This window comes from Aegilops tauschii, chromosome 7, assembly GCF_002575655.3.
Source record: "Aegilops tauschii subsp. strangulata cultivar AL8/78 chromosome 7, Aet v6.0, whole genome shotgun sequence".
Lineage (NCBI taxonomy): Eukaryota > Viridiplantae > Streptophyta > Magnoliopsida > Poales > Poaceae > Aegilops > Aegilops tauschii.
In genome coordinates, this window is record NC_053041.3 from 60,133,636 (window position 1) to 60,159,758 (window position 26,123).

The 26,123-nt window shown below is 48.1% G+C and overlaps 1 protein-coding gene across 1 annotated transcript; it reads left to right on the plus strand.

Annotated features, from left to right (window-relative positions):
* The first annotated feature begins 4,482 nt into the window (after nt 1-4,482).
* LOC141027729 (uncharacterized) lies at nt 4,483-8,276 on the plus strand. Its single transcript, XM_073505014.1, has 5 exons — nt 4,483-4,526; nt 5,112-5,366; nt 7,471-7,642; nt 7,756-7,853; nt 7,894-8,276. The coding sequence occupies exons 1-5, from the start codon at nt 4,483-4,485 to the stop codon at nt 8,126-8,128; spliced, it is 804 nt and encodes a 267-aa protein (XP_073361115.1). The 3' UTR covers nt 8,129-8,276.
* Nucleotides 8,277-26,123: the final 17,847 nt, after the last annotated feature.

Sequence of the window (26,123 nt, forward strand, 5' to 3'; positions counted from 1 at the left end):
ATTCGTCATGGATTTACATGCATGACAGAAAATGTGACCTACTGTGACAAACACGTATCAACACAGAAGTGTCTTTTTTTGTAGTGAAGGTGATTTCAGTCGGTTTCTTCTATTGTACTTTGAATGTCCTTGACTCTAGGGCAGTGTCCTTGGGTAGGGCGTCTAGGTCAGGCCCATGTCCCTACCCTAGGTACATGTCATCGTCAACGTCCTCCAGCGCCTGCCGACCCTGGCCGACCGCATCCGCCTCGGCGTGGTCTGCCGGCCGTGGCGCTCCGGCGCCAAGCTATTGTCGCCGCCCTTCCCATGGATTGCCTTGCACGATGGCACACTCTTCGATGTGTCCAACAATGCGGCGGCCTACCGGGCGCGTTTCCCGGAGGACGCCTACTGCTACAGTGCCGGCGACAAAATAATCTTCCTCGGTTCCTCCTACACCGCGACGGCCGATGCTCCCTCGTCAACGCCCTCTCCGGTGACACGACCCACCTACCCGAGCTAGCTGCCGTGCTTCGGAAAAATGTCGCCCAGGACGACAACAAGAACACCAGCAGGGGGCTGATGATAAGCCAGCGCTTGTCAAAGGTTGTGAGAGCATCTCCAATAGGTGCATAATATTAGCGCCGCGCTAAAAAAATCGTATTTTTGCGCGCGCAACCGTTCAAGGCACTTCAGCGGAGGCACAAAAACGCACGCGCGGCATAGCTGGTTAAGCCTGCGGCGCCGCTTATTTCGTGCGCCCGCTCTCGCGCGTTGTACATTCGAGCACCCGCTCCCGCGCGCTGTACACTCGAGCGCCCGCGCGACTCTGCCGCGCCGCCACCGGCAAATTCGCTCGATGGACGGCCGTGCCGACATCCCCCCAACCCCTTCCTACACCCGCGACCCCTCCGCCACCTCCGCTAGTGCTCCTACAAGCACCGGTCTCGCGCGCGGCCTTTTGATGGTGCCACGGACGACCTCGGTGGGTGGCGTCGCGCCGGCGCCCACCGTGAAGCCACGTGCCCCCCCTCTCGAAGCTCCCAAATGCGACGGTGGCGAAGGCGGACAAGGTGTCCGGGAAGAAGAGCAAAGCGGCGACGGCTCCTCTAGGCGGCCGAAGAAGAAACTTGCAGGGCGTGCAACGGATGCGGCGGCGACCGATGCGCTGGCGAGCTCGCTTGTTGCAGCGGTGGCCGATGCGCATAAGGTGTTCGATGAAATGCCCACAAGGTATGATTTCACCCTCTTTTGTTCGTTGTTGTTTTTTACATGAGTGGATACATATGGATAGCTTATTTAGTTTTGTTGTATGTACTTTGTAGTTTCAATGTACTTTGTAGTTTCAATGGATACATATGGGTGTTGGCTCCAACAATTCTCATTGGTCTCAAACCAATGAAGTGCATTTAGATGATCATGGGTGGTTAAACCAATGGGGGTTATACCGAATCACACAGAACAAGGGGGCACCTTGCTCTGATACCAATTGAAAGTGCTAGTTATCGACTAGAGGGGGTGAATAGGCGATGTTTATGAAAGTCTACAAGACAGGCAATGTCTTTGAAGACAGACAAGCAAATAACACCTACACAGTTTGCAGCAGAAGATAAACTACACTAGCCATGCCATAGTTAAGGAAATAGTACAAAGTAAACACTAAGACAAATAGAAGCTAGGTAGAGTGGATCAGAATAGAAAGACAATATGAAGCCAAATATGCAATCAGACAGAATGTCTTCACACATTGAAGTCAAATAGAGCAGACAAGCAATGACTTCACGATGCTAAACTGAAAGTAAGGAGTGAAGAGATAGAACCAGTTGCTTGACAAAGACAAGGATTTGGTAGACTAGTTCCAGTTGCTGTGATAACTATACGTCTAGTTAGGGAGGCTGAGATTGAACTCAGAAGACCACGTCTTCACCTTTTTCCCCTTAAGGTAAGGTCACTTAACCCTCACCCAAGCACTCCGGTAAGTTTTCAAGGTAGACTTCCAAACCTTCACATACTTTGTTAACCGGCAATCCACAATTACTCTTGGATCCGCAGAATGCGACGCCTAACCGACTGGAAGAATACAGTCTTCAAGTGTAACAAGTCTTCAGATCACGCGGACAGAAAGACTTCAGTGATGCCAAACACTCTTTGGGCTCTAGGTGTTTTGGGTTTTGTCCTCGCAAGGATTCTCTCTCAAAGTCTTCGGAGGTGGGTTGCTCTCAAACAACAAAAGCCATGCACTAACTCTCAGCAGCAACCAACTTATGGTGTAGTGGATAGGCTATTTATAGCCAGGAGGCAACCCCACATGCTTTGTCCGAAATGACCCTGGTTCACTAAGGAACCGACACGTGTCCAACGGTCGGATTTCAAACACACGCGGCATCTTGACTTGGGCTACAAGCAAAGCTGACTCATCCAACTCTGGATAATATTTTCTCTCATTGTCTTCACTCGAAGACATAGAATTTTGGTTGAGCATCACGTTAGTTTTCTGACTTTGTTCGCTTAAACCCCACTTGACAGTTCGATGGTTCCTATGATTCAATAAAGAATAAAACGAACCTATAAACGAAACTATGTCTTCACACTCCATTGTGTTCAAGTGAATGTCTTCAAACGTCATTATCTTCGACGTGAATGTCTTCACGAACCACCATTGCCTTCAATAACTTCATTCATTTTTAGGGGTCATCTTCGATGGGTAAACCGAATCAATAGGGACTTCTACCTGTATTCTCCTGTGAATCTCACAAACACATTAGTCCCTCAACCACGTTTGTCGTCAATACTCCAAAACCAACTAGGGGTGGCACTAGATGCACTTACACATGGGCGCGCCCCAATATAGTAAGAATATATACTACATAACTCAATCTATACACAACGACATCGAGCCTCGATCCTTCCCTCAAGTGAGCATGGTTAATAGTAAAACCAACTATCGGCTAAATCTTGCTGCCAAAAAAGGGTTTCCCCCACTTTATATACTATATAAAGAAACCATCATAGAGCCAGCCGATACATAATACACTGAAATAAATACACAACACCATACCACATACACCCAAGACAGGATACAGAGACGCTAAGAACAACAACACTACCCCACATAACTCCAAGTCAACAACAGCTGAACAATAGGCATCACTACGCAGTCCCCGGGAACCTCAACCATGGACAAGCCACGCGAAGAGACGATGCCGAGCATGACGAACCATGGGCTCCAAGGTGACGCCTTCAGGAAAGGAGCGACACCAGAGCGCCGCTACCGCCCAATCCGAGGATCAGGGTTTCCGTCGGAGCACCACGGTGAACAACATATACCGGTGACGATCCTTCCAAGAAGGGAATGACGCTAGAGTGCCGCCGCCATCGGCCTGACCAGTCAGAACGAGTTTTCACCACTGCCAACACTCACCATCACCGAATTGCGGCACAGTCGACCACACCACCATCATCACAAGCCACACCCTGGCCACCACACCGCCCCCACGACCATGGTCACCAGATAGTATCTGAGCCGTGTGCTTCGTCCCAAAGCACCGCAGCTCCCACCATGCAGAGCGTTAGTTGTCAGCACCAAAAAAGGTAGGGGTAACCATTACAACCCTTAGTTAGTGGTTTCGCTACAGAAGTCCTATGAGTAAAAACACGTTCAAAAATCCTTTGTGTGATCGGCTTGCTTTCATCTTGCTCAAAACCCAAAGGTGGTCGAAATAGCTAATCTACTTGCTCTCATCTTAGGATGTTTTTATATATAGGGGTTGTAGTTTCATTTAGTATCACATACTGTACTACTGAATGAATTAATTTAGTTTAGCCTAGGTGCGTTGCCACAAAACGGTCATTAACGGCGACTACATGGACTTTGGCGAGGCGATGCAAGATGGAGGCAACTCCGCGGTGCTGACAATAGCTATATATAAAGAATGTACTTACTTAGCTCGCGATGTTGGTGATGTAATTTTTTAGTTCAATCATAGGGAGAATAATATGCGGCCCATACTCCAGCTAGTCGGGTCGAGGGGGAGCTGTTGATTTTTTGGCATGATGTACATATGAAGAATGTTCTGAGAGCGGTGATTCGGTGCCCGAGCTCAGCTGCTCCCGAAATCGTCTTCGTCCGCTCGATGCTCGGGATGCGAACAAATCCAGCTGGCTCGTCTGCCGCGGAACGGGAAAAAGGGCTGTAGTGGATATACTGTACGAAACAGTGTAACTTTTGTGGGCCCGCATCGTACGCGGGGAAATCGCCGTCTCGGTTGCCAGTTCTGGTCCGCGGACCAGGACGTTGGCTTTTGCACTGGGCTACGGATCAGAAAAGGGTTGCAGCCCGTTTGGATAAACGGCGACTCTGGATTGCATGTGCGCACACAACAAATCGTAGTGGCCGTTCTGGAATTGTCTCCACCCCGCCCGCTGAAATCACCTCTGTTCCCGGCCTTCGTGGATTCACGGGAGGGCCGGCGGTGGCACAGGATCTGTACTAGAAACTAGAAGATGGAAGATTGTGGGCTTGAGTTCTTGCTCGATGCCGTGGACAGGTTAGTTCCCCGGGGGATCTAGGGCCTGTTTGGTTAAAGACCTGGACATTGTGCCTGGCAAAATGGGTGCCTGGAAGGAGCCTGAGTGGATGGAAAATTCTGCCTGGCCAGGCTGGCCTGGCGCACCTTTGTTTGGTTCATGTCCTTTGCATGCTGTTGTTGCCTGAGTACTTAAATAATATTCAAACACCCAACCGTACTGCTACTTGCTGCTTATTACTGCCATGCTACACCCAGGCGGAAGGAAAAGGACGCCTGGCTCAGGCTGATCAAAGTGCCTGAACTAAACAATTCTTTTCTTTCAATTGGGCCAGGCTAATCTTCTATGTTGGTACGACTCTGCCAAGCTCCAGGCCAGGCAGATTGAAACGTGGACATGAACCAAACTGACCCTTCATCTTTCAGGCATGAACCAAATAAGTACCAGGCACATTTTAGCCATAGTCCAGGCCAGGCAAATGGTGCCGAGGACACAGACCAAACACGCCCCTAATGTGTTTTTTGGGATAAGTAGTGTCAGCGGGCACACCGGGAGAAATATGCTAACACCGGCCATGACCGGACCTCGTTGCCACTTGAAATCAGGTTCCCTCTCCGGGAGGAATTTGCCGTCAGCTTGTATCACCCGGATCCGGTGCCACTAGCCTTTCTGCCGGAGAGCTTGGCCAACGGTGGAGGCCCGGCGGACTCAAACAATGGTTCTGGTAGCGGGCAACAGATCTGTAGCGCTGTCCACGAGATAACAAACAGGATCGTGCGCCTTCGTCCGGATGCTTCTCCTACTCGGTCTGGGCAGTCAACTGACAGGGTCAACCCGCAAGCCCCCGGCTGGACGAAAAGGTCTGAATCCCAAACACTGTCATTGTAGAACTGCATTTGTTCAGAGTGTCTGCCCTACGATATTGCAGACAAACAAACAAAATATGTGATATCTATCAAGGGGTATTGCAGAAATGGAGGGACTCATCTATGCAGTAGTAGAAACATAAACAATGGTAGGCAATCGTAAAAGTAGAGCTGATGTAACGATTGTTATGCAAATTCAGCTAGGAGTAATTTACTTATGAAGACCGTTTCTGTTAATTTAGGTTGCGACTCGGTAGTGCACCACCGGACAGGACTGCATGCCCAACACGCGTGAGTGCACTGGAACAATCTATTCGGAAGTATGAACCTACGAAAAGTGTAGCACGTTCCACACTAAGCCTGAGTTTTTTGATTCATTTGGTCAGGCCTACGACTTTTACAATTTGTATTCTTGGGAGATTGGATTCAGAATAAAGTATGATAAGAGCCGGCTAAACATCGAGAGGACAAAGTCAATGCAAGAAATCATCTGCGGCTGCTCGGTAACTTTGATTCCTATAATTGTCGTTTTGGAAAGAAAAGCGGCAACCATGGGTGTCGGTGCTGCAAGTGTGTTTATATGATCACATTTGTGTTTGTTGTCGAATTATACAGGGGAAACCAGAAGCGGAGAATAGTAGGTCATGTCGATGCGAGTGTCCTGCATTGGTAAGGCTGCTGCGTGTGTCCAACAACAGCTGGTACATAACAGAGCATCAGGAAAGCCACAACCATTCAATGTCTTTAACAATGGGAGAGAAGGTGCACTGGCCGGCACACCAACGTGTACACTAAGGACTTGATAAAACAGCTGAGAGTTTGAACCCGGCAAGGTGTATAGGGAGCTTCTTTGGCTCGGTTGATAAGGTACCGTTCACAAAAAGGACTCTGAGAAACATTTGTGGGAAAATAAGCCGGGAGCAAGATGACGACGATGTCAGGAAGACTTTAGAGGTATTTCCAGACATTGTTGCTGGAGACCTTGACTTTACGTATAGGGTTTTGGCTGATGGCGCAAGCAAGCTGAAAAACTTGATGTGGACTAATGGCAGCAGTAGAATGCAGTACAAGGTTTTTTGGGGACATGATCACTTTTGACACGACCTACAGGACCAACCTGTATGACATGCCATTTGGCCTATTTGTGGGGGTGATCAATCATTTTCAAAGCATTATCCTGGCTGGACTGTTGATGCGAAACGAACAATTAGAAAGCTTCAAATGGGTTTTCTCTGAGTTTTTGCTTATGATGGGGGCCTAGCACCTAAGACTATCCTAACAGGTCAGGACTTTGATGTATAAACAGCTTACAAGGAAAGAGTATTTAGAATTTGCATTTTTGTAAGAATTGTAGTAAAACTGATGACTATGTTTAATGGCAGATCAGAATAGAGCTATGGAGGTGGCAATAAAAATGGTTTGTCCAGGGACAATGCACAGATGGTGCAAATGGCATCTTTGGAAGAAGGCAAAGGAGAGCTTGGGTCCCTTGTACACAAAGAAAAGCGACTTTCAAGCTGAATTGTAGAAGGTAGTGAATCACATGTTAACTGAAAATGAGTTCGAGACGGCTTGGTTGATGTTACTTGCCATTTTGCCAAGTACAACTTGACCAAGCACCCTTATATGACCCAGATATTTGAAATCAGGAGGAAGTGAGCTAAGCCGTACTTTAAGGGTTTTTTCTGCGCGAAGATGACACATACACAGCGCAGCGAGAGAGCGAATCACATGCTGAAGACTTACATGCCTCCAGCAAGCCCGATGCATGTTTTCTTGAAGTAGTACATGAGGCTACAATTTGACAGTGAGCGGGAGGAAAGCTACGAGGAGAAGAGGATGATGATCGTAAGTTTTCTTCGCTATTTTTCATATTTACTTTCTTAAACATGGCCAAACATGCATAGCACACGGGCCCTCGAGTCAATTTTTTGTTGTAAAACTGACTGTATGCTGAAAATGTTATCTCTCTGTGCCAGGGTGGGGCAGTGAGGAGGACTAATTTGGCAATTGAGCGACACGCAAGCAAGATATACACTAGCACAATGTTTGAGGAGTTCGGTCATTTACTTATTGAAGGCACAACATACAATTTGACGGAGGTAGTGAAATTGAGGAAATACCTGACAACACACCACACTACAGCTAAACGAGAGAAATGGTGTAGAGTTGTGTACGAAGTTTCAGTTGTAAGCGAGGATCAGCCAAAGTTCACTTGTGAGTGTGGGAAGTTCGAGCACAGGGGGATGTTATGCTGCCATGTGTTAAGGGTTAGTTCCCTGGACATTATCATTTTATATCTGAAGATTCTTTCAAGAAATGTTTCATACTCTGAAAATTGCATGCAAACAAGACGTGAACTGCTCTGTTTTGTGATTATTAGGTAATGGATGTTCTTCATTTGGAGGAGATCCCTGTGAAGCATATTGTGAAGAGGTGGACCAAGCATGCAAGGGACATACTACCTGAATACCTGGTTCAGTACGAAAGACCATTCCGTTAAGATGTCCTTCACTTGTAGGCACTCGAGACTATGCATGAAAGCTATAGAAGTAGTGCGGATGGGCGATGCCAGCGCGGACTCATTTGAGCACATGTATGCTGGTCTGAATGTTTTGCTGGTTAGTGGTGCACCTTACGCAGAGAAGATGGATGGTTTGGGTTTAGAGGACCATTTGCACATTTGCCCACAGGTAGATTACTGGCAAATGGGGAGGTTGTATTTCTTGGAGGTTCTGCAGCATCTGCCGGCATGAAGGCCACAAGCGAACAACCTGCCTCGAGCGTGGGGATGCACCCAAGAAACCTCAAAAGCCAGGGAAATGCAAGACCTGGTATGGAAGGGCATCGACGAAATACCTGCACAAGGCCACTAGGTCTTGCTGAAAATTGAGCTGTGACAGTTGTGAGCAAATGATTTATTTGTAGCTGAGGATTTTCTAGTGTGTTTAGATTAGTGTTCGTACATGAACACGTCACCGTGTACCTCCAACGCCGAGGGTGATGCGCTGCAGCTCACGTCGAAGGAGACCTGTCCGGAAGCGCGGTACGCAAGCAATCCGACGATCGCTTTTAAGGACCTGAAACCCCACACACCCCGAGGGACCCCGTCAGGGCGCGCGGCGGCTATGGGCTGCCCTAGGTCGACCTGATCGCCCCTAAGGCCTCGAGGTTCGCCGCCCTGCAACAAGAAGAATAGACAAAGAAGGAGGAAGAAGAAGACCTAAGGTTAAGGAAAAAAATAAAAGATAAAAAGTGGTAGATGATTTGTTCGATCAGGGCCGGCCCATAGATTTGCGGGGCCCTGGGGCAAGACATCAACAAGGGGTCATTGTTGATTCGAAAGCTAAAAAATTCTATTTAAAAAGAAGTGTAAATATCTAGTGCATAGCATAGACGATGATCTTTGGACTTCAGAATTGACAGTACAATTTATTTCTTGATAAGGAGAACTACACCATGATAGTAATGAAATAATGTAATTCCACATAAACTCGTTTTACTAAATTTTAACAGCGGAGAATTCATTTTGTCTAGAATTACTATCTCAACTAAAAATTTGTCAACTGGTCCTTTTTGGGTTTCTACCAATTCATCTTTGAGCTGCCTTTTACTGTTCTTTTTTTACCAGATAAACACTTTCTAGATGACATGACACTAACAAGAACAGTTAGCATAAATGATTAATATAGGGAACAAACGCACCTAAATATGGATTGATGTGGATCTAGATTGCCAGATCCGCAGGTTGCAGTATTCAGCACAAACGAGAAGACGACACAAAGAACTGAATAATTTCCCCCATTCTGCAGTTCTCCTAATCTCCTGACTCCCGAGGACTCTCTCACACTTAGATCCAGTGAATATCAAAAGAACACCTATGCAGGTAGATGTAGACTCCTCAGAGCAGGAGGACAGAGCTATTTAATTGAGGAGGGACGGGATTATGGGAAGGAAGAAAAGAAGAACACCTACCGTCTCCATGTTTCCAACATCTAGTGGATGGGGAACGAAGAACATTGAGAAGGGAAGGAGAGCTGATATGGGAACGGATTTTCGCCTTTAATCTCCATTAATGGCCAGCGGCGACCTTGGAATCGGAAATGCATGGGAGCGGCGGCGCTGTTATGGGAGTCGGGATTTTGCGGTCTGGAGGAATCGAGGAGAAAGATTGACGATGGGTTTTGCCCCAGCGCCACGACCGAATGGGCCCTCTGTTTTCTCGATAAATTTCTTGGGCTTCTTACGAGCTATTAAGGAATACCACCTCGGTTGGAGCCCCTGCCTTCCGGGGGCCCAGGGCGGGCGCCCCGTTTGCCCCGCCTATGGGTCGGGCCTGTGTTCGATTGTGTCTTGTTCAATCGGCTGTCACCCCTTAGGTATATAAGAGGCGGCTGGACTTCCCGTCCAAGGAAAAGGCTTGGATTCACGTCCAAAACCCTAGTCAAATTCGGATTGGTTTTGTCCGAACTTTCTAAAACTGTTCGGTTTAAAACTAGCTGCACCTTGTGGGTCTTTTTTGAGGTGGTAAACGACCTCGGATGGAAGCGAGCCCAAAAGAAATCTTGACCGTTTCGATGAGGCGAACAACTTTCATGTTGAACGTTTTTTATCAGAGGTCATCTTTAGGATCAAATCGCTCGCGCAAAACAGGCTATTATTCGCGCTACCCATCAGATAGGGTGTCTGGTGGGGCGCGCCATTTTTTGCCTCCTGACAGGGCTGCATTCCGATTGCTCAAACTTTTGCATACGAACTCGGATTGGAACTATTTTTATACCAAAACCAACCGTTTCGATGAGACCAAGACAATTCGTGTAGAAAGTTTTTTCATATGAGGCCATCTAGGAGGCTCAGTTGGCCGAATAATACTCTAAATACAAAATCTGAGTACTTCGAGTATAGTTTCGGCCTCGAGATGAGATCGGATAGCGATGGCCCAAACTTCAAAGATGTTCACGTCAACAATACAGAACCTTTTCATGTAGACCACTTCTCCATTTGAGTTCATCTTAATTAAGTTCTTAACCATGCGAAAATTGGATGTCAACACATGCCCCCCCCCCCCCCCGGGTTTTTCGGCAAAACTTTTGTGCCGAAAAATAACTTGCACGGAGTTTGTTCTAAGCACGATGTCAACACTCCATCGGACATTTGTATGTGCTTAGGACGATAAGTATATATCGGCCATTGCTTGTTTGAACTTCTTGATGCAAACTTGGGCGAAAACTTTTCAACTTCTATAACGATCCGGTGATAAGGTTCCATAGATCAAAACCATCCTCCGAACTATATTGTTCACCCTATGGCTAGGATTTTGCAGATAATCAAGAATGAACTTCCTCCAATCCTTACTTCGCCTGCATAAAAGTTTCATTAGTGGCCGAGGTGGTGTGCTCCAACTCGGCCTTACCTATGTTGGCAAGAACAAGCATCGGCTATTGATAGACGTGCAATACACCATGACCAACATGGTAGCCGTATGTTTGCTATGCCAACCCTCTCAAATAATCATTCCTATATATATGATGAATATTAAAACAACCCAAGGCAATTTTTACGTCTAGACATACCTCAAGATAAACTAAAAGTGATTCGTCAAAACATTGATAATCATTGAATATTTGTTGCACTATTAATAACGAATCACCGGAAGCCTCAATATATATAGTAGCTATAGCAAGGAAAAGCTCCAATCCGAATAACAATGTGTATTCGGCATTGATCATCCGTGCATAAATATTTTAAGAGGCATGAGGCTTCACAAAATAGTACCATAAGGAGATATATAAACAAGACCCACACCTTGGCCATTGTTACGAATTGAACCGTCAAAACATAATCTCCATAGTAATTGTCTCTCTCTCCAATCGAACTAAGGACGATGTTAGAATTCCACACCGGCCATGATTAGATAGTTTCTTAGGGCAATAGTTAAGTGTCGGCCAGTACCATGAGGTCCATATAGAATTCATCCACCAAATCATGTATAGCCGAAATAAACAAATAAAATAGCAATAAAATATTTCGGCTCTTTGGATTAGCAAGAAAAAAATGTAGCTTAATAAAATGTATAAAGATTTGGTAATACCCTCTCATGGTGCAGAAAATTATGTCGCGTACATGGTTCAAAATAAATCCATGGAGGGTAATTGAACATACCTGACGATGAATTCCATGGCAAATGCATCAACGGCATGATTGAAGAATATGGACGATGTGCTAACCGAAGATATTGATGGGGCAATGCAAATTTCGGCTTAATTGTTTTTGGCTTCCATCCTTCTCTTTATTCACTTTTGTAACACTTGTTGCAATAGAAGCATGCACATCATTTTTGTTTTGATTGATCCTCTTGGGAACCCATGCCATGTTCTTCTTTCTCAGCTCTTGTGCACTAAGATTTTGTACTTCCTTCTTTTGCCAGTACGATAAGCAGAGCGGGCATCTCGGCTGTGATTCTGTTTTGACCAATGGCAATTCCTTTTTGTTCTTGTGCACTCTCAACTTATTTTCTTCAGATTTGGCACTTTGACTCTCAATAACTGGTTGCTTTGTCTAATTGCCTTTAGTAGCCAATGTCAACAATTTAATTGGCTCTTTTTCATTTGAGATCAAATCTGAAGTTGCACTCTTACGACTGTCGGTGTCAAAACCGGCGGATCTCGGGTAGGGGGTCCCGAACTGTGCGTCTAGGATCGATGGTAACAGGAGACGGGGGACACGATGTATACCCAGGTTCGGGCCCTCTCTATGGAGGTAATACCCGAGATCCGCCGGTTTTCACACCGACATTGGTTCTTTCACTGAGAGTTCCACTGTGCCATCGACGAAAGGATTCGATGGCCCCTTCGATCGTCAGTAATGACGCCGTCCAGGGTGAAACCTTTCTCCCCGGACAAATCTTTGTGTTCGGCGGCTTCGTACTGTGGGCCAACTCGCTTGGCCGTCTAGAGCAGATCGATAGCTACGCCTCTGGCCACCAGGTCAGGTTTGGAAGCTTGAACTACATCGCAGATATCTGTGGAGACTTGATCTTCAATGGATTCGAGACCGCGGCAGTTGCTTCCCCGTGCACCGAGGAACATGACTTAAATCTGTTATCGGACTATGTCCAGAAGACGGATCATGTTGCTGTAACGGCTTCAGAACCGAAGCAGATCGTGCCCTTCAAAGCCACGACGCCTACGACGTTGGAGCCGGACACGGACTCGACACCCCGCAATGCTTGCGGCAATGGGACTCCGGACTCGTATCCGGCCATGTGTTTCGGACCAGATGCACCTGCAGACACTGAGCTGGATCGGTTATCGATTTTCAAATATAGCGCCGCAGACATCTTCCAGCATTCGCCTTTGGGTGACGTACTAAATTCTTTGAAGAAATTATCCTTGGTGGAGGACTCACAGCCAAACTATGTCCTGTTCGAGCTAGAGACGGATGATGAGGAATTTTGCTTCCCACCCGCCACCCACTTCATAGCCACCGTCGATGACTTAACCGACGTGCTTGACTACGGCTCCGAAGACATCGTTGGTATGGACGACGATGCCGACAATGAGCAAGTCCAAGACCCGCCATTCACTGGACGCTGGACGGCCACCTCTTTGTACGACGTGTACATGGTTGATACACCCAAGGGATCTGGCGACGACGAAGAAGAGCCAGATAAGTATAAACCTTCTGAGACGCAGTCCAAGCGCCGGCGCCCCAAACGCCGTTCCAAACCTCACCGCTCAAAAGACGACAACACTGGCACCGGAGAAAATAGCACTCCAGGCGACGCCGAAAACAATGAAGACCATGTCGGTGCTGCATCCGAACAGGAGGAACATGTCGACTGGCAAGATAACCCTAATGAGCAGGCCATAGAAGATGACTCGCGGGACGATAGTTATCGTCCACCTTCCGAAGAGGAAACAAGCCTCGGCAACGAAGATTTTATCGTGCCTGAGGACCCTCTAGAACAGGAGTGCTTTAAGCTTCAACTCATAGCCACCGCAAGGAGCCTGAAAAAGAAACGGCAGCAGCTTCAAGCTGAACAAGATCTGCTCGTCGACAGATGGACTGACGTCCTGACAGCAGAAGAATACGGCCTCAAGCCCCCAGCCAAGAGCTACCCGAAACGCAGACTGCTACCTCAATTCGATGAGGAGGCACCAGAGCACACATCTCCCTTGCGTAATGCGGAACGACCACCGCGTGGTCGAGACAGGGCGGCTGATCGGCCATCCCGTGGCCGGGACAAAGCGGCAACTCAGGCCGAACAGCAGCCTGCCCCACCGCCTCGTAAAAATAGAGACGGAAGAGTTCGGGGTCACACATATGACCTCCGGCAAATCCTGGACGATAAAACAGGACACACAAGATCGATCTACGGATCGCGAGGGCGTGCCTCGAGGCACGAAGAAGGCTACCTATTCGGACGTGATAAATCTAACCACGCCGGGGCCGAATACCGCAGACGGACTCCATCAGAGCTACGCCATGACTCGGCCCGATATAGAGGCGCCACACACCCTCTCTGCTTCACAGATGAAGTATTGGATCACGAATTCCCTGAGGGATTCAAGCCCGTCAATATCAAATCATACGACGGCACAACCGATCCCACAGTGTGGATCGAGGATTTCATCCTCCACATCCACATGGCTCGAGGAGATGATCTCCACGCCATTAAATACCTCCCACTCAAGCTCAAAGGGCCAGCTCGGCACTGGCTTAACAGCCTGCCTGAAAATTCTATCGGCAGCTGGGAGGACTTGGAAGAAGTTTTCCTAGACAACTTCCAAGGAACTTATGTCCGGCCACTAGACGCCGATGACTTAAGCCACATAGTTCAACAACCTGGAGAATCAGCCAGAAAATTCTGGACTACGTTCCTAACCAAAAAGAACCAGATCGTTGATTGTCCGGACGCCGAGGCCTTAGCAACCTTCAAACACAGCATCCGTGACGAATGGCTAGCATGCCACCTCGGCCAAGAAAAGCCGAAGTCCATGGCAGCCCTCACGGCACTCATGACCCGCTTTTGCGCGGGAGGGGACAGTTGGCTGGCCCGTAGTAACAATACGGCCAACGAAACAAGCCCCTCCGAGGCCAAGAACAGCACCGGCATGCTCCGGCGCAATAGAAACAAACGCAGAAGCAACGGCGATAACACCGATGACACAACAGTTCAAGCCGGATTCAGTGGCTCCAAGTCCGGCCAGCGAAAGAAGCCCTATAAAATGAGCAACGGAAAACAATCCAGCTTGGACCGCATACTTGATCGTCCTTGCCAAATTCATGGCACCCCAGACAAACTGGCCAACCACACCAATAGAGATTGCCGGGTCTTCAAACAAGCCAGCAAAGCAAATGGCAGAGGCAAAGAAGGGGAATCACAGAGCGAGAACGACGACGAAGAGCCCCGACAGCCAAGCACCGGGGGGCAAAAGAAGTTTCCCCCTCAAGTCAAAACAGTGAACATGATATACATTACACATATCCCCAAAAGGGAGCGCAAGCGCGCACTCAGGGACGTCTACGCGGTAGAGCCAGTCGCGCCAAAATTCAATCAGTGGTCTTCATCCCCGATCACCTTTGATCGACGAGACCACCCACCCAGTGTCCACCACGGCGGTTCAGCCGCACTAGTTCTTGACCCAATTATTGACGGTTCCACCTAACTCGAGTCCTTATGGACGGTGGTAGCAGCCTCAACCTGCTTTATCAAGACACAGTGCGGAAGATGGGAATTGACCCCTCACGAATCAAACCAACAAAGACCACCTTCAAAGGAGTCATTCCATGCGTAAAGGCCTGCTGTACGGGCTCAATAACGCTGGAAGTAATATTCGGCTCTCCGGATAACTTCTGAAGCGTAGAACTAATCTTCGATACCGTCCCATTCCGCAGCGGCTATCACTCTCTGCTCGGACGAACCGCATTCGCTAGGTTCAACGCGGTGCCTCATTATGCCTATCTTAAGCTGAAGATGCCCGGTCCACGTGGCGTCATTACAGTAAACGGAAATACGGAGCGCTCCCTCCGTACAGAGGAGCACACCGCCGCCCTAGCAGCAAAAGTACAGAGTGGCCTTCTCAAGCAGCACTATAATCCGACTGCCGAGCCCCTGGACACCACTAAGAAGGTCCGAACTTTACTGCAGCAGGACAGCTCGGCTCGTCACGGGTCAAACTAGCAAAATTTGGCCTCCGCCCAATCCCATACGAGGCAATGGTATTCATACCACGAGCACATACGCTACTCACCCATCGGTACGGACGGAGGCACAACTCGCTCGCGATCCACAGTACGGATTGATAGACCCTGGGATTCGCACACTTCTGCTTTTTCTTTTTTACGGGTTTTTCTTCTCTTTTTCAAGGTCTATACGGACGACCCGCTTGCAGAACATACCAAGGAGGCAACGAGCTCTGCCGTACAAGGGAACCCCCAGCTGGTTTCTAATAAACGATTACCATACTTGTTTTACATACCCGTATGCAGCTCGCCCTTGGTTACGACATTTTCAATAGCCTTGCTTGCTTATCGCATTACTTGTACAAAGTACGCCTTGACGTACTGATTACATCACAACGGTGAATAAACGATGGCGTCAGCCCACTACTTCATTTTTTCTGTTTCCTCACCTCGATATCTATTATTCATTGCACACGTACATCATGATACGTACTAATCCGCCAAGGGCTTAATTACAACCCGCATCACGGCAATAAAAGTCCGAACACTTTTACAGTACAGTTCGGCACCCCGAACTTATAGCATTATATGCATCGGCTCCGAATCATGTCTTTGGTCAATAGTTGTGTTGTCCGGCTCCTATGCTTACTAACTTACGTTCCGCTATATCGGCTAGGGTAGTAAAGGGAGAACTACTGCGATCGTGTCCCGATTCTTCCGGACGAGCACCTCAGTAGAGAAAGCCAAAAACTGACTGTCATGATGCGGCGAGAGCCGGTCAGCTGTTCGAGAGGTTCCAAATCGTTAGAGATTTTTCCCGCTTCTTGTGAAGAATCGGTTTCCCCGATTAGGTGTGTATAGCGCCCCTAATTCGGCATTCCGAATACCAGGGGCTTCGCCAACTTTATCAATTGTCAAACTCTTATGGCTAAGTGGGGGCGGTAAAGGCCGCGTAGTCTGATTGCCTTGTTCGTCGTGCTAAACACCTCCTTTAAGGACCAGAATGTGGAGTAAAGAGTGTTTAGGTTTATCCCGAACACCCCCATATTATCTACGTGGGGGCAGAAGCCGACGACTGGTCATCGCTCAGTTTAAATAAACGGCCGCACAGGAGGTAAAATTTAAAATCATAAACATTATACTACATAACATCTTTGTTCCATATTAGAGGGCAAGTTAATACACATGTTCTTATGGGAATATAATATCCTTCGAACATTGCGCCGCCGCAAGGCGGGATCCCTCCAGGACACCATCAAAATAATGCTCGGGTCGACGATGCTCCTTGCCCTCCGGCGGTCCCTCCGTCATTAGCTTCTTGGCATGCAGCTTTGCCCAATGCGTCTTGACGCGAGCAAAAGCCATACGCGCACCTTCAATGCAGACCGACCGCTTCACGGCTTCGAGCCGCGGACAGGCACTCACAAGCCGCTGCACAAGTCCGAAATAGCTGCCAGGTGTACGATCGGCAGGCCACAGCCGGACTATCAGGTCCTTCATGGCCAGTTCGGTCAACCTGTGCAGCTCGACCAGCAGTTTTAGCTGGTCGCTGAAGGTCACTGGATGTTCGGATCCCAGATATTGGGACCAGAACAGCTTCTCCGTTGACATCCCTTCTTCGGCTCTATAATGCTCGGCCGCGTCCGACACACTGTGCGGCAGACCTGCAAATGCCCCTGGAAAACCAAAATTCAGGACAAGTACAAGGGACGTTTTCTCTACATATTTTCTCGGCATGGTGAAAGACTCATCCGCCACAATTTTCTGGGCCACTTGAATCTCCTGGAGGGCGCTCTAGGCCTCGGCTCGTGCATCCTGCGCGCTCTGGCGAGCCTTTGCCAATTCGGACTCCTGCGCCTTAAAATCGCGCTCCAAGGACTCAAACTTCTCTATCGCGCCCTGGAGCTGCTGCTGCGCCTCGCCAACCCGGGCCTCGTGCTTCTCGCGCGACGCGCGTTCGTTGGACGCTTTGTCCTCGGCCTCGGCTAGCGCCTCCTTAAGGGTTGCCACCTCGGTCGTGGCCCCTAATAAAGTTTATGTAACTTTTAGTCCGGTCGGACTATATATTCATTTTTTCGCAATGTACCCACGGGTTACTGCATAACTTGGCTATCCTCCAACTGCTTCTTCACGCGGCCGAGCTCCTCCTCGGCCCGTTCCAATTTCTGCTTCAGTCCGGAGACCTCTGCAGCATGAGCAGTGGCAGCTGCAGTGATACCTGCTTATTCACATAGAGAAATCATGTTAGACTCCTGCGATTTTTTGATCCTCTGTTAGGCTTTTCTTCTCGAACACCAAACAGAGCATCAGGGGCTACTATCTACATGGTGATATTTTTCCTATAATCACATTACTTACCTCAAAGCCTGTTAGAAGGCTAGTGCAGGCTTCGGTCAGTCCGCTTTTGGCGAACTGAACCTTCTCTATTACCGTGTCCATAAGGACACGATGTTCATCCATGATAAGAGGCGCCTCGCAGCGTCTCCAGCAGATTATCCGGTGCCTCTGGTTGGACAGAGGTCACCGATGGAATAGGCACGCTCCCTCCTTGGGGGGAATGCCGTTCGCTGGACCCCGGAGCGGTATAGATTTCCGGAATGGTATCCGGCTGAGGTCCGAAGGGAACTCGGTCCCCGTCACCAGTTTCCGTGGGGGCTTTTTCCCCCGTATGTCCGGCGTTCGAGGGATCATCCTGGGGCGTCACCCCGATGACCTCCGGAACCTCCCCCCGGCCTGGGAAGGCCTTTTGGGACACCACCTCATCATCACCCCTGGGTGAGACGGAATGAACAGGTGGAGGAGACATGCTAGCCATCTCCTCTGTGTCCAGCGAATCCTCTGTCGAGGATCGCGGGGAGTCACAGCGCGCCGGACTGCAATGACAAAAGTTTACAATATATCAATATTACAAACCAGGAAGGCTAGACTTTTGCAAATTCTGGTACTTATGAAGCGGCCCGAGGCTTGGTCCGGCGAGGTCGTTCCGGACTGTTGTCAACGTCCCACGCGGAGTTATCCGCGAGGGAGCCTTTAACCCCCTTAGGCGCTTCCGCCTCTGGGCTTGTGGGGGCCGCTCTCTTCTCCCTCCCCGCTTCAGGTGGGGAGTTGTTTTCTTCTCCCTCTTCATCGATGTCGTCAGCAGACGAAGAGGAAGTCTCGCTTTCGGATGTCTCGTACGGAGTGCTTCTCCGGCGAAGGTTTTTCTTGGCCCCTTGGGCTGCCTTCTTAGCCGTCTTCTCCGGCACCTCATAAGGCGCGGGGAATAGCATCTTTTCCAATAGTGGAAACCCCTGGTCCTCGGGTAGCGGAGCCGGACAGTTAATCTTCTCGGCCAACTTAATCCAGGCCTGAAAATAGAGGAAGGAAGCTTAAGTTTTTCCTCAAAGTATGCTATTAGGGGGTACTCCTTGAAAACATTAAAGAAACTGACCGGATTGGGCTGACGCTTTAAGCGAAGCCCGCGGTCTTCGGTCATAGGCGGTGGCGTCTCGCCGGCCTTGAAGAGCACCTTCCAGATTTCTTCGTGCGTTGTGCCGAAGAGCTCTAGTAGCGTCTAGTGCTTGGCCGGCTCGAACTCCCACAAACTATAAGTTCAGCGCTGGCACGGAAGGACCCGACGAACAAGCATAACCTGGACTACGGTGACAAGCTTGATCTTATTCTCTATCATGTTCTGGATGCACGTCTAGAGCCCTGTCTGCTCGGCCAAGGGACCCCAGGTTAGGCCCCGCTCTTGCCAAGAAGTGAGCCGCATCGGGACTCCAGATCGGAATTCGGGGGCCGCCACCCAGTTGGCGTCGCGTGGCTCGGTGATATAAAACCACCCCGATTGCCACCCCTTCACCGTCTCCGCGAACGAGCCTTCGGGCCAGGTGACATTGGGCATCTTGCCTACCATGGCGCCTCCGCACTATGCTTGTTGACCACGCACTACCTTCGGCCTCACATTGAAGGTCTTCAGCCACAGGCCGAAGTGAGGCGGGATGCAGAGAAAAGCCTCACAAACGACGATAAACGCCGAAATATTGAGGATGAAGTTGGGGGCTAGGTCGTGAAAATCCAGCCCGTAGTAAAACATCAACCCGCGGACGAATGGGTGAAGAGGGAACCCAAGCCCGCGGACGAAGTGCATAAGAAACACAACCCTCTCGTGGGGCTCGGGAGTGGGGACGATCTGTCCCTTGGCCGGGAATCGATGGGCGATCTCTTTGGCCAGATATCCGGCCTCTCGGAGCTCTTTGATATCCTTCTTCTTGACAGAAGAGGCCATCCACTTACCCCCAGCTCCGGATCCGGACATCCTCGAAGTACTTTCTCGAGTGAGGGAAAAACTAAAGCTTAGGCGCTGGAGCTCAAGGATGGAAGGGCTGAGGAAGATAAAGGGCATGGGTGAAAGAAGGGAATCCTTACCCCCTTTATAGAGGCCGTGAATGTCAAGCGCCTTCCCACTCGCCTTAAACTCGTCTGTTCCCAATGGCTGTGCAAATGGCGCGGTTGGGTTACCCACGCCCGCATTGATGAGAATCCCGCAATAAGGGGACACGATCTCTGCTTCGACAAGACATGCCAATAGCAACCACGTCTCACAACGTGGGGTGGCAGATGAAAACGGTTCAAGATTATAACCGGACAGGCGTAGCATCATAAAAACTGTCAGCAGATTAGACTCATGCAAATATTATATTCTCTCTGCGGTTGTGTGCGGAATTCCTTGCAGGTTCGGATACAATCATCGCATCCGAAGACTATCTTGGAGTTCGGAAGAAGGGGAACACGCCTTGCAATGCCGAACACAATCTACGCGCCGGACTCCTCGTCATTGAAGCCAGGTTCAGGGGCTATTAAGGGAGTCCTGGACTAAGGGGTCCTCGGGCGTCCGGCCTGTTACTCATTGGGCCGGACTGATGGGCTGTGAAGACACGGAGACCGAAGACTATACCCGTGTCCGGATTGGACTCTCCTTGGCGTGGAAGTCAAGCTTGGCGACCAATTATGAAGATTCCTTCTTATGTAACCGACTCCATGTAACCCTAGATCTCTCCGGTGTCTATATAAACCGGAGAGCATAGTCCGGATAGGACAGATTCATTACCATATACTCATAGGCTAGGCCTCTAGGGTTTAGCCATTACGATCTCGTGGTAGATCAACTCTTGTAACACTCATATTCATCAAGATCAATCAAGCAGGAAGTAGGGTATTACCTCCATAGAGAGGGCCCGAACCTAGGTAAACATCGTGTCCCCCGTCTCCTGTTACCATCGATCCTAGACGCACAGTTCGGGACCCCCTACCCGAGATCCGCCGGTTTTGACACCGACAACGACCATCTCTTTTAACCCGGTAAACTTGCTTGGCCACCTCTTTCTTCTTCCTTGAGCTCTGGACCGATTCCTTATGATTGAAATGGTCTTTAACATGTGATTGTTCAAATGTTTATCTTCTCGGAGCTGCATAATATTGGTGAGATGGTCTAAAATAAGATGGCGAATGTGCCCTTGTATCATACTTATCCCATGATGGATATGGATCTACATGAGCATAGGGAGGCATCCACGGCATTGGCATTGGCGGCCAAAAATAAGGATATGAATATGTTGCATAAAAATTCCCACTTTGCCAATACCGATCCTCATATTTGTGCCTTGGCGGTGATCTTGGTTTCTTTGCATGATTTGGCCGATAAGCATTCTTCTCTTCACTCTTCTTTTGATATTTATCCAATAGTTCAGCGAAGGTGATTTTTTATCTCTTACGCTTGCACTTATTTCCGCCTTTGTTTTCTTTTGTTTTATTTTCATTGATCATTGGATTTGCTTGTTTCCCCCCAGTCCTTGGTGTCTTCATTGTAGCCTCGATGGAATTCTCGCCCTCAAGATTATGTTTATTATGCTCTTCAACAACTTCTTTACTTGAAAGCTTGATCCTATCACATGCAGCTTTTACCTTCTCTTTAAATGGATCGGCTTGAAGCAGCTAGTGCAAAAACTTTTTGCCATCAGGACCAATCGGAATAGACTGGTCTTCTCTTGGTGTTTCAACAAATTTCAATCGTCCTTTTTCAATGGACGATTTAACTATTTGACGAAACATGTTGCAATCCTCAAAATTATGCTTGGACGAATCATGCAACTTACAATACATCCGTCCCTGGATTGATGGCTTGACATGGTGATCAACAATTCTATTGTAATTATTTTTCAGCAACAAATCAAATATTTAATCACACATGCTTGAATTGAAGCTATACTTCTTATTGTTTAGCCGGTCTTGCTGTGAGAACGGCTTTGGAGGTAAGCAAGCGAATGATCCAGATTTGGAATCTCCCCATTCGGCTATGCAATGTGTTTTGCACTCTATATCCGATGTCTTTTGATAAGATATCATAATTGCATCGGTTTTCTCAAAAGAATTTAACCTTGGCTTTAAATTTATGAAACAAAAATAGTTAGAGCATACATGTCTCAATGGAGACCAAATGCAAGCCAAGTAATAAATAAGCAAAGCTACCCAATTATATATGAACTTTAGATAAAGCAATAGGGAAAGCCTTGGCTGCAACGATAAGTAACTATCGGTCTTTATAAATGGCACAATGGGTTGACCGATATGCTCAATAACAACTTTATTGCTAACAAGTAAATTACCCTTCTTCATTGGTCTTTCAAAATTACTTATGAGGATTTTTCTAATAGATGCATCAACTATGAAGTTGTGACCAAATCTAAAAATAGGAAAATTACTTGCTAGCCATACCTTTTCAAATATGTTGGGAGAGCATGATGGTGGTGTGACTTGAACAATATCTTGCTCCATCTTTGGATGGCTCCCTAACGCCTTATCATCATCTTTTTCTTGATTCCGTGCATCATTACTTTGAAGATCCTTGTCAGGCGAACTTTGTTCGACTACTTTCTCTTGGTCTTGAGGCTTGTCAATATCTACGGCACAGAACTCATAGGGCAGGAAGTAGGTTCCATTTACTTTGAAAAATCAAGCACCATAGTTTTTCTATGCTTGCCATGCCCTTTCTCAGTGATGCTTGCCTCCTTGGATTTGATGGATTCGAAATATATACTACTTGATTCGGCTTTCTCAACCGAAGCACCTTTAGTTTCTGAATCATCATTCTTTTCACTGGTTCTACCAATTGGCAATGCTTCTTTTATTTGAGCCAATTCTTTTTCTGTTTGTTTCTGGCGGCGAGCGGCAAAATTGGCTTTAAGTTGGTTCTCAGTTTCAGTCCACTCCGGATATGATTGCCCCCCAATGCTTTTAGATTCTTTCGGCAATGACACATGGGTAGTAGTAACATGAGGTGTAGCATATGACGGTTGAGAATAATTGGCCGAATAGCTAGTAGTAGCATGGCTAATTCTCCCATCCATCAAATAGTATATTGCAAATTAGTTGCCGATGAATAAAAAGGTGAAACACTTTGTCGCATGCTATTGGAAGTTCCTACAAGAGGTGTTTCAACTTGATTGACCAAACTCATCATGTTGTTCATCGGCATAACGATTTCTGGGGTTGCCGATGGATGACAGTTGGAGTACATATGGTGCATGTTGCTAGTAGAAGTTAAAGCATGTAAATTACTTTGAATCGGCCTTTGCACGTAATTATATGCATTATTGAAAAAACTAGGGTTGGCTGATAGAGTATACTCATTGAACGATCTAGTAACACCATATGAATTATTTGCATCTATAGTAGGGAATTGAGTATTCATATTATCTTTGTAGATTGCAAGCCCTAGATGACGATCTCTTCGTAGCAAGAACGGGCTGGAGACCGTTCAAAGCTTCGTTCCCCGGCGGAGTCGTCAAAAAGTGTGTTCGTACACGAACACGTCACCGTGTACCTCCAACGCTGAGGGTGATGCGCCGCAGCTCACGTCGAAGGAGACCCGTCTGAAAGCGCGGTACGCAAGCAATCCGGCGGGCGTTTTTAAGGACCCGAAACCCCACACGCCCAGTAGGGACCCCGTCAGGGCGCGCGGCGGCTATGGGCTGCCCTAGGTCGACCTGATCGCCCCTAAAGCCTCGAGGTTCGCCGCCCTGCAATAAGAAGAACAGACGAAGAATGAGGAAGAGGAAGAACTAGGGTTAAGGAGAAAAGACAAAAGATAAAAAGTGGTAGATGATTTGTTCGATTGTGTGTTGTTCAATCGGCCGTCACCCCTTAGGTATATAAGAGGCGGCTGGAGTTCCCGTGCAAGGAAAAGGCTTGGATTCACGTCCTAAACCCTAGTCAAATTCGGATTTGTTTTGTCCGAACTTTCCAAAACTGTTCGGTTTAAAACTAGCTGCAGCTTGCAGGTCTTTTTTGAGGTGGTAAACGACCTCGGATGGAAGCGAGCCCAAAAGCAATCTTGACCTTTTCGACGAGACGAACAACTTTAATGTTGAATGTGTTTTGATCAGAGGTCATCTTGAGAGTCAAATCGCTCGCGCAAAACAGGCTATTATTCGCGCTATCCATCAGACAGGTTGTTTGGTGGGGCGCGCCATTTTTTGCCTCCTGACGGGGCTGCATTTCGATGGCTCTAACTTTTGCATACGAACTCGAATTGGGACGATTTTTATACCAAAATCAACCGTTTCGACGAGACGAAGACAATTCGTGTAGAAAGGTTTTTCATATGAGGCCATGTTGGAGGCTTAATTGGCCGAATAATACTCTTAATACAAAATCTGAGTACTACGAGTATAGTTTCGGCCCTCGAGATGAGATCGGATAGCGATGGCCCAAACATTAAAGATGTTTATGTCAACAATACAGAACTTTTTCATGTAGAATACTTCTCCATTTGAGGTCATCTTAATTAAGTTTTTGGCCATGCCAAAATTTGGTGTCAACAATTAGCAATGTTGCATGCTTGTTCCTCAAATTTTCAGAGACATAGGACATATTGTAGCGTTGATGAAACTGTGTGAGTTCGTCATAAATAACTTTGTTTAGTTGTTGTGTTGACGGTCATCCATACTATCTTTGATTGACTAAATAAAAGTGATCAAAAACTATGCTGATGTGTGCCTCAGTGGTATTTGGTGGCACACCACCTCTTCCAAGTTTGTAGCGCTCATATGGGTTGCCAAAGAATACATGTGTGCACGAGCCGATTGTCTCGAACGTCCAGAATTACGAGACACATAATTAATTTCTGTGACGGGCAGTAACAAGCATACTAAACATAGTTGCCATCATTGCGTATGAAGCTGCCAAGAAAGTTCTAGTACTAATATTAGGAGAAACAGGCTTTAGAGGCACAGGGAGCCACCCTGACATGGTTGACGACTTGCGGCCGTTCTCACGGCAACTCAGTACACAGCTCTGAACACGCTAATTACCCGAGCCAAAGTACATGGCGACTACAAACATAAGAATAAGCACGGTAAGCATGAGATTGGCAGCTGCAAGCAGCAGAGAGACAACTAGAGGCATTTGGGAACCGGATGCAACTGCAGCTTCGGCGACCGGCTTGAAGACATGATTGACCAGCGCAGTCTGCGTTGGTGGCAAAGACTGGACATGCGCCTGGATTGGAGGGAAACTATCTGCCCTCCGCCATCGCCTAGCTGCACATGGGGTTGGTTGGCAGCATGGATGATCTGCGCGGCTTGGTGAACGCCGGCTTGCTGCTGAGCACGGGCAGGCTGAAGCGGAGTTAGCCTCCTCACGTACGCCCTCTAGAAATCGAAGAAACGGTGCTGGCGGGCCTGCGATTAAAAAAGGTGATAGTCATTGGCAGTATTAATTCCAGAGGATCGGTGCACTCAGATCTAAAACAAGAACAAACCGAGAAATTTCATATCTGCTTACATCGTATTGTCTACACTCTTAGAAGCAATGACATGCCTGCTTGTCTCCGGTCCTTGCGTTGTTCATCTCGATCTCGTCTACCGCAAAAAAGGACACGGGGTGAGAGGGAGCAGGAAGTCTGTTGGGACGGTGAGAGAGGACGAAGACGCGTCGGACATGGCGGCAGACGAACAAGGGCGGAGGGAGCGGTGGCGATGAGGAATTTTTTGGGTAGTTTTGGTTGTGAAGGGGAGACTGCAGTTATGCAGGGCTGGGGCAGGTGGCCGTCACGGGCACGGCTCAGGGTGGAACAGGAAAATGCCCGAGCCGTGAGTGAACGAACTGGTCCGCACGTACAGTGCCGGCTGCCGTCGCTATCAATGCAGGAAAGAGCAACAGCATTTTTATATCGATACATTGCATATACGACCGAAAATACAAGTGCGAGCACAGATCCTCATGCCTGTGAACGGTTTTGTTCTTTCTTAGCGGACGTGGAGTTATTGAGCGCGAGCTCAAATGAGCTCGCAATCCTGGACGTTGAGTGACGCATTTGGATGTGGTCCATGCCTTTTTGCAGGCGCTGGTGGGCTGCCAGAAAATGAACGCTGTTCAGAAATACGTACCCGACCGCGGGTGGTTGGTGGGCCCTATTTTAACGGCAGGGTAGCGTCCGTTTGGCGTTGACGAGGTGGGTTGTGGGTCGGAATCGGCGTACCCATCTGATCCGTGGACCAAATACTTTCTAAAAAAGGAAAT

What these genes read in the sequence shown, in the direction of transcription:
- LOC141027729 (XM_073505014.1), top strand. Translation starts at nt 4,483, where the DNA reads ATGGAAGATTGTGGGCTTGAGTTCTTGCTCGATGCCGTGGACAG. An exon ending in GCCCCCGGCTGGACGAAAAG is followed by an intron (nt 5,367 to 7,470) that starts GTCTGAATCCCA and finishes ATACAATTTGAC; the next exon opens with GGAGGTAGTGAAATTGAGGA. An exon ending in CTACCTGAATACCTGGTTCA is followed by an intron (nt 7,854 to 7,893) that starts GTACGAAAGACC and finishes CTTCACTTGTAG; the next exon opens with GCACTCGAGACTATGCATGA.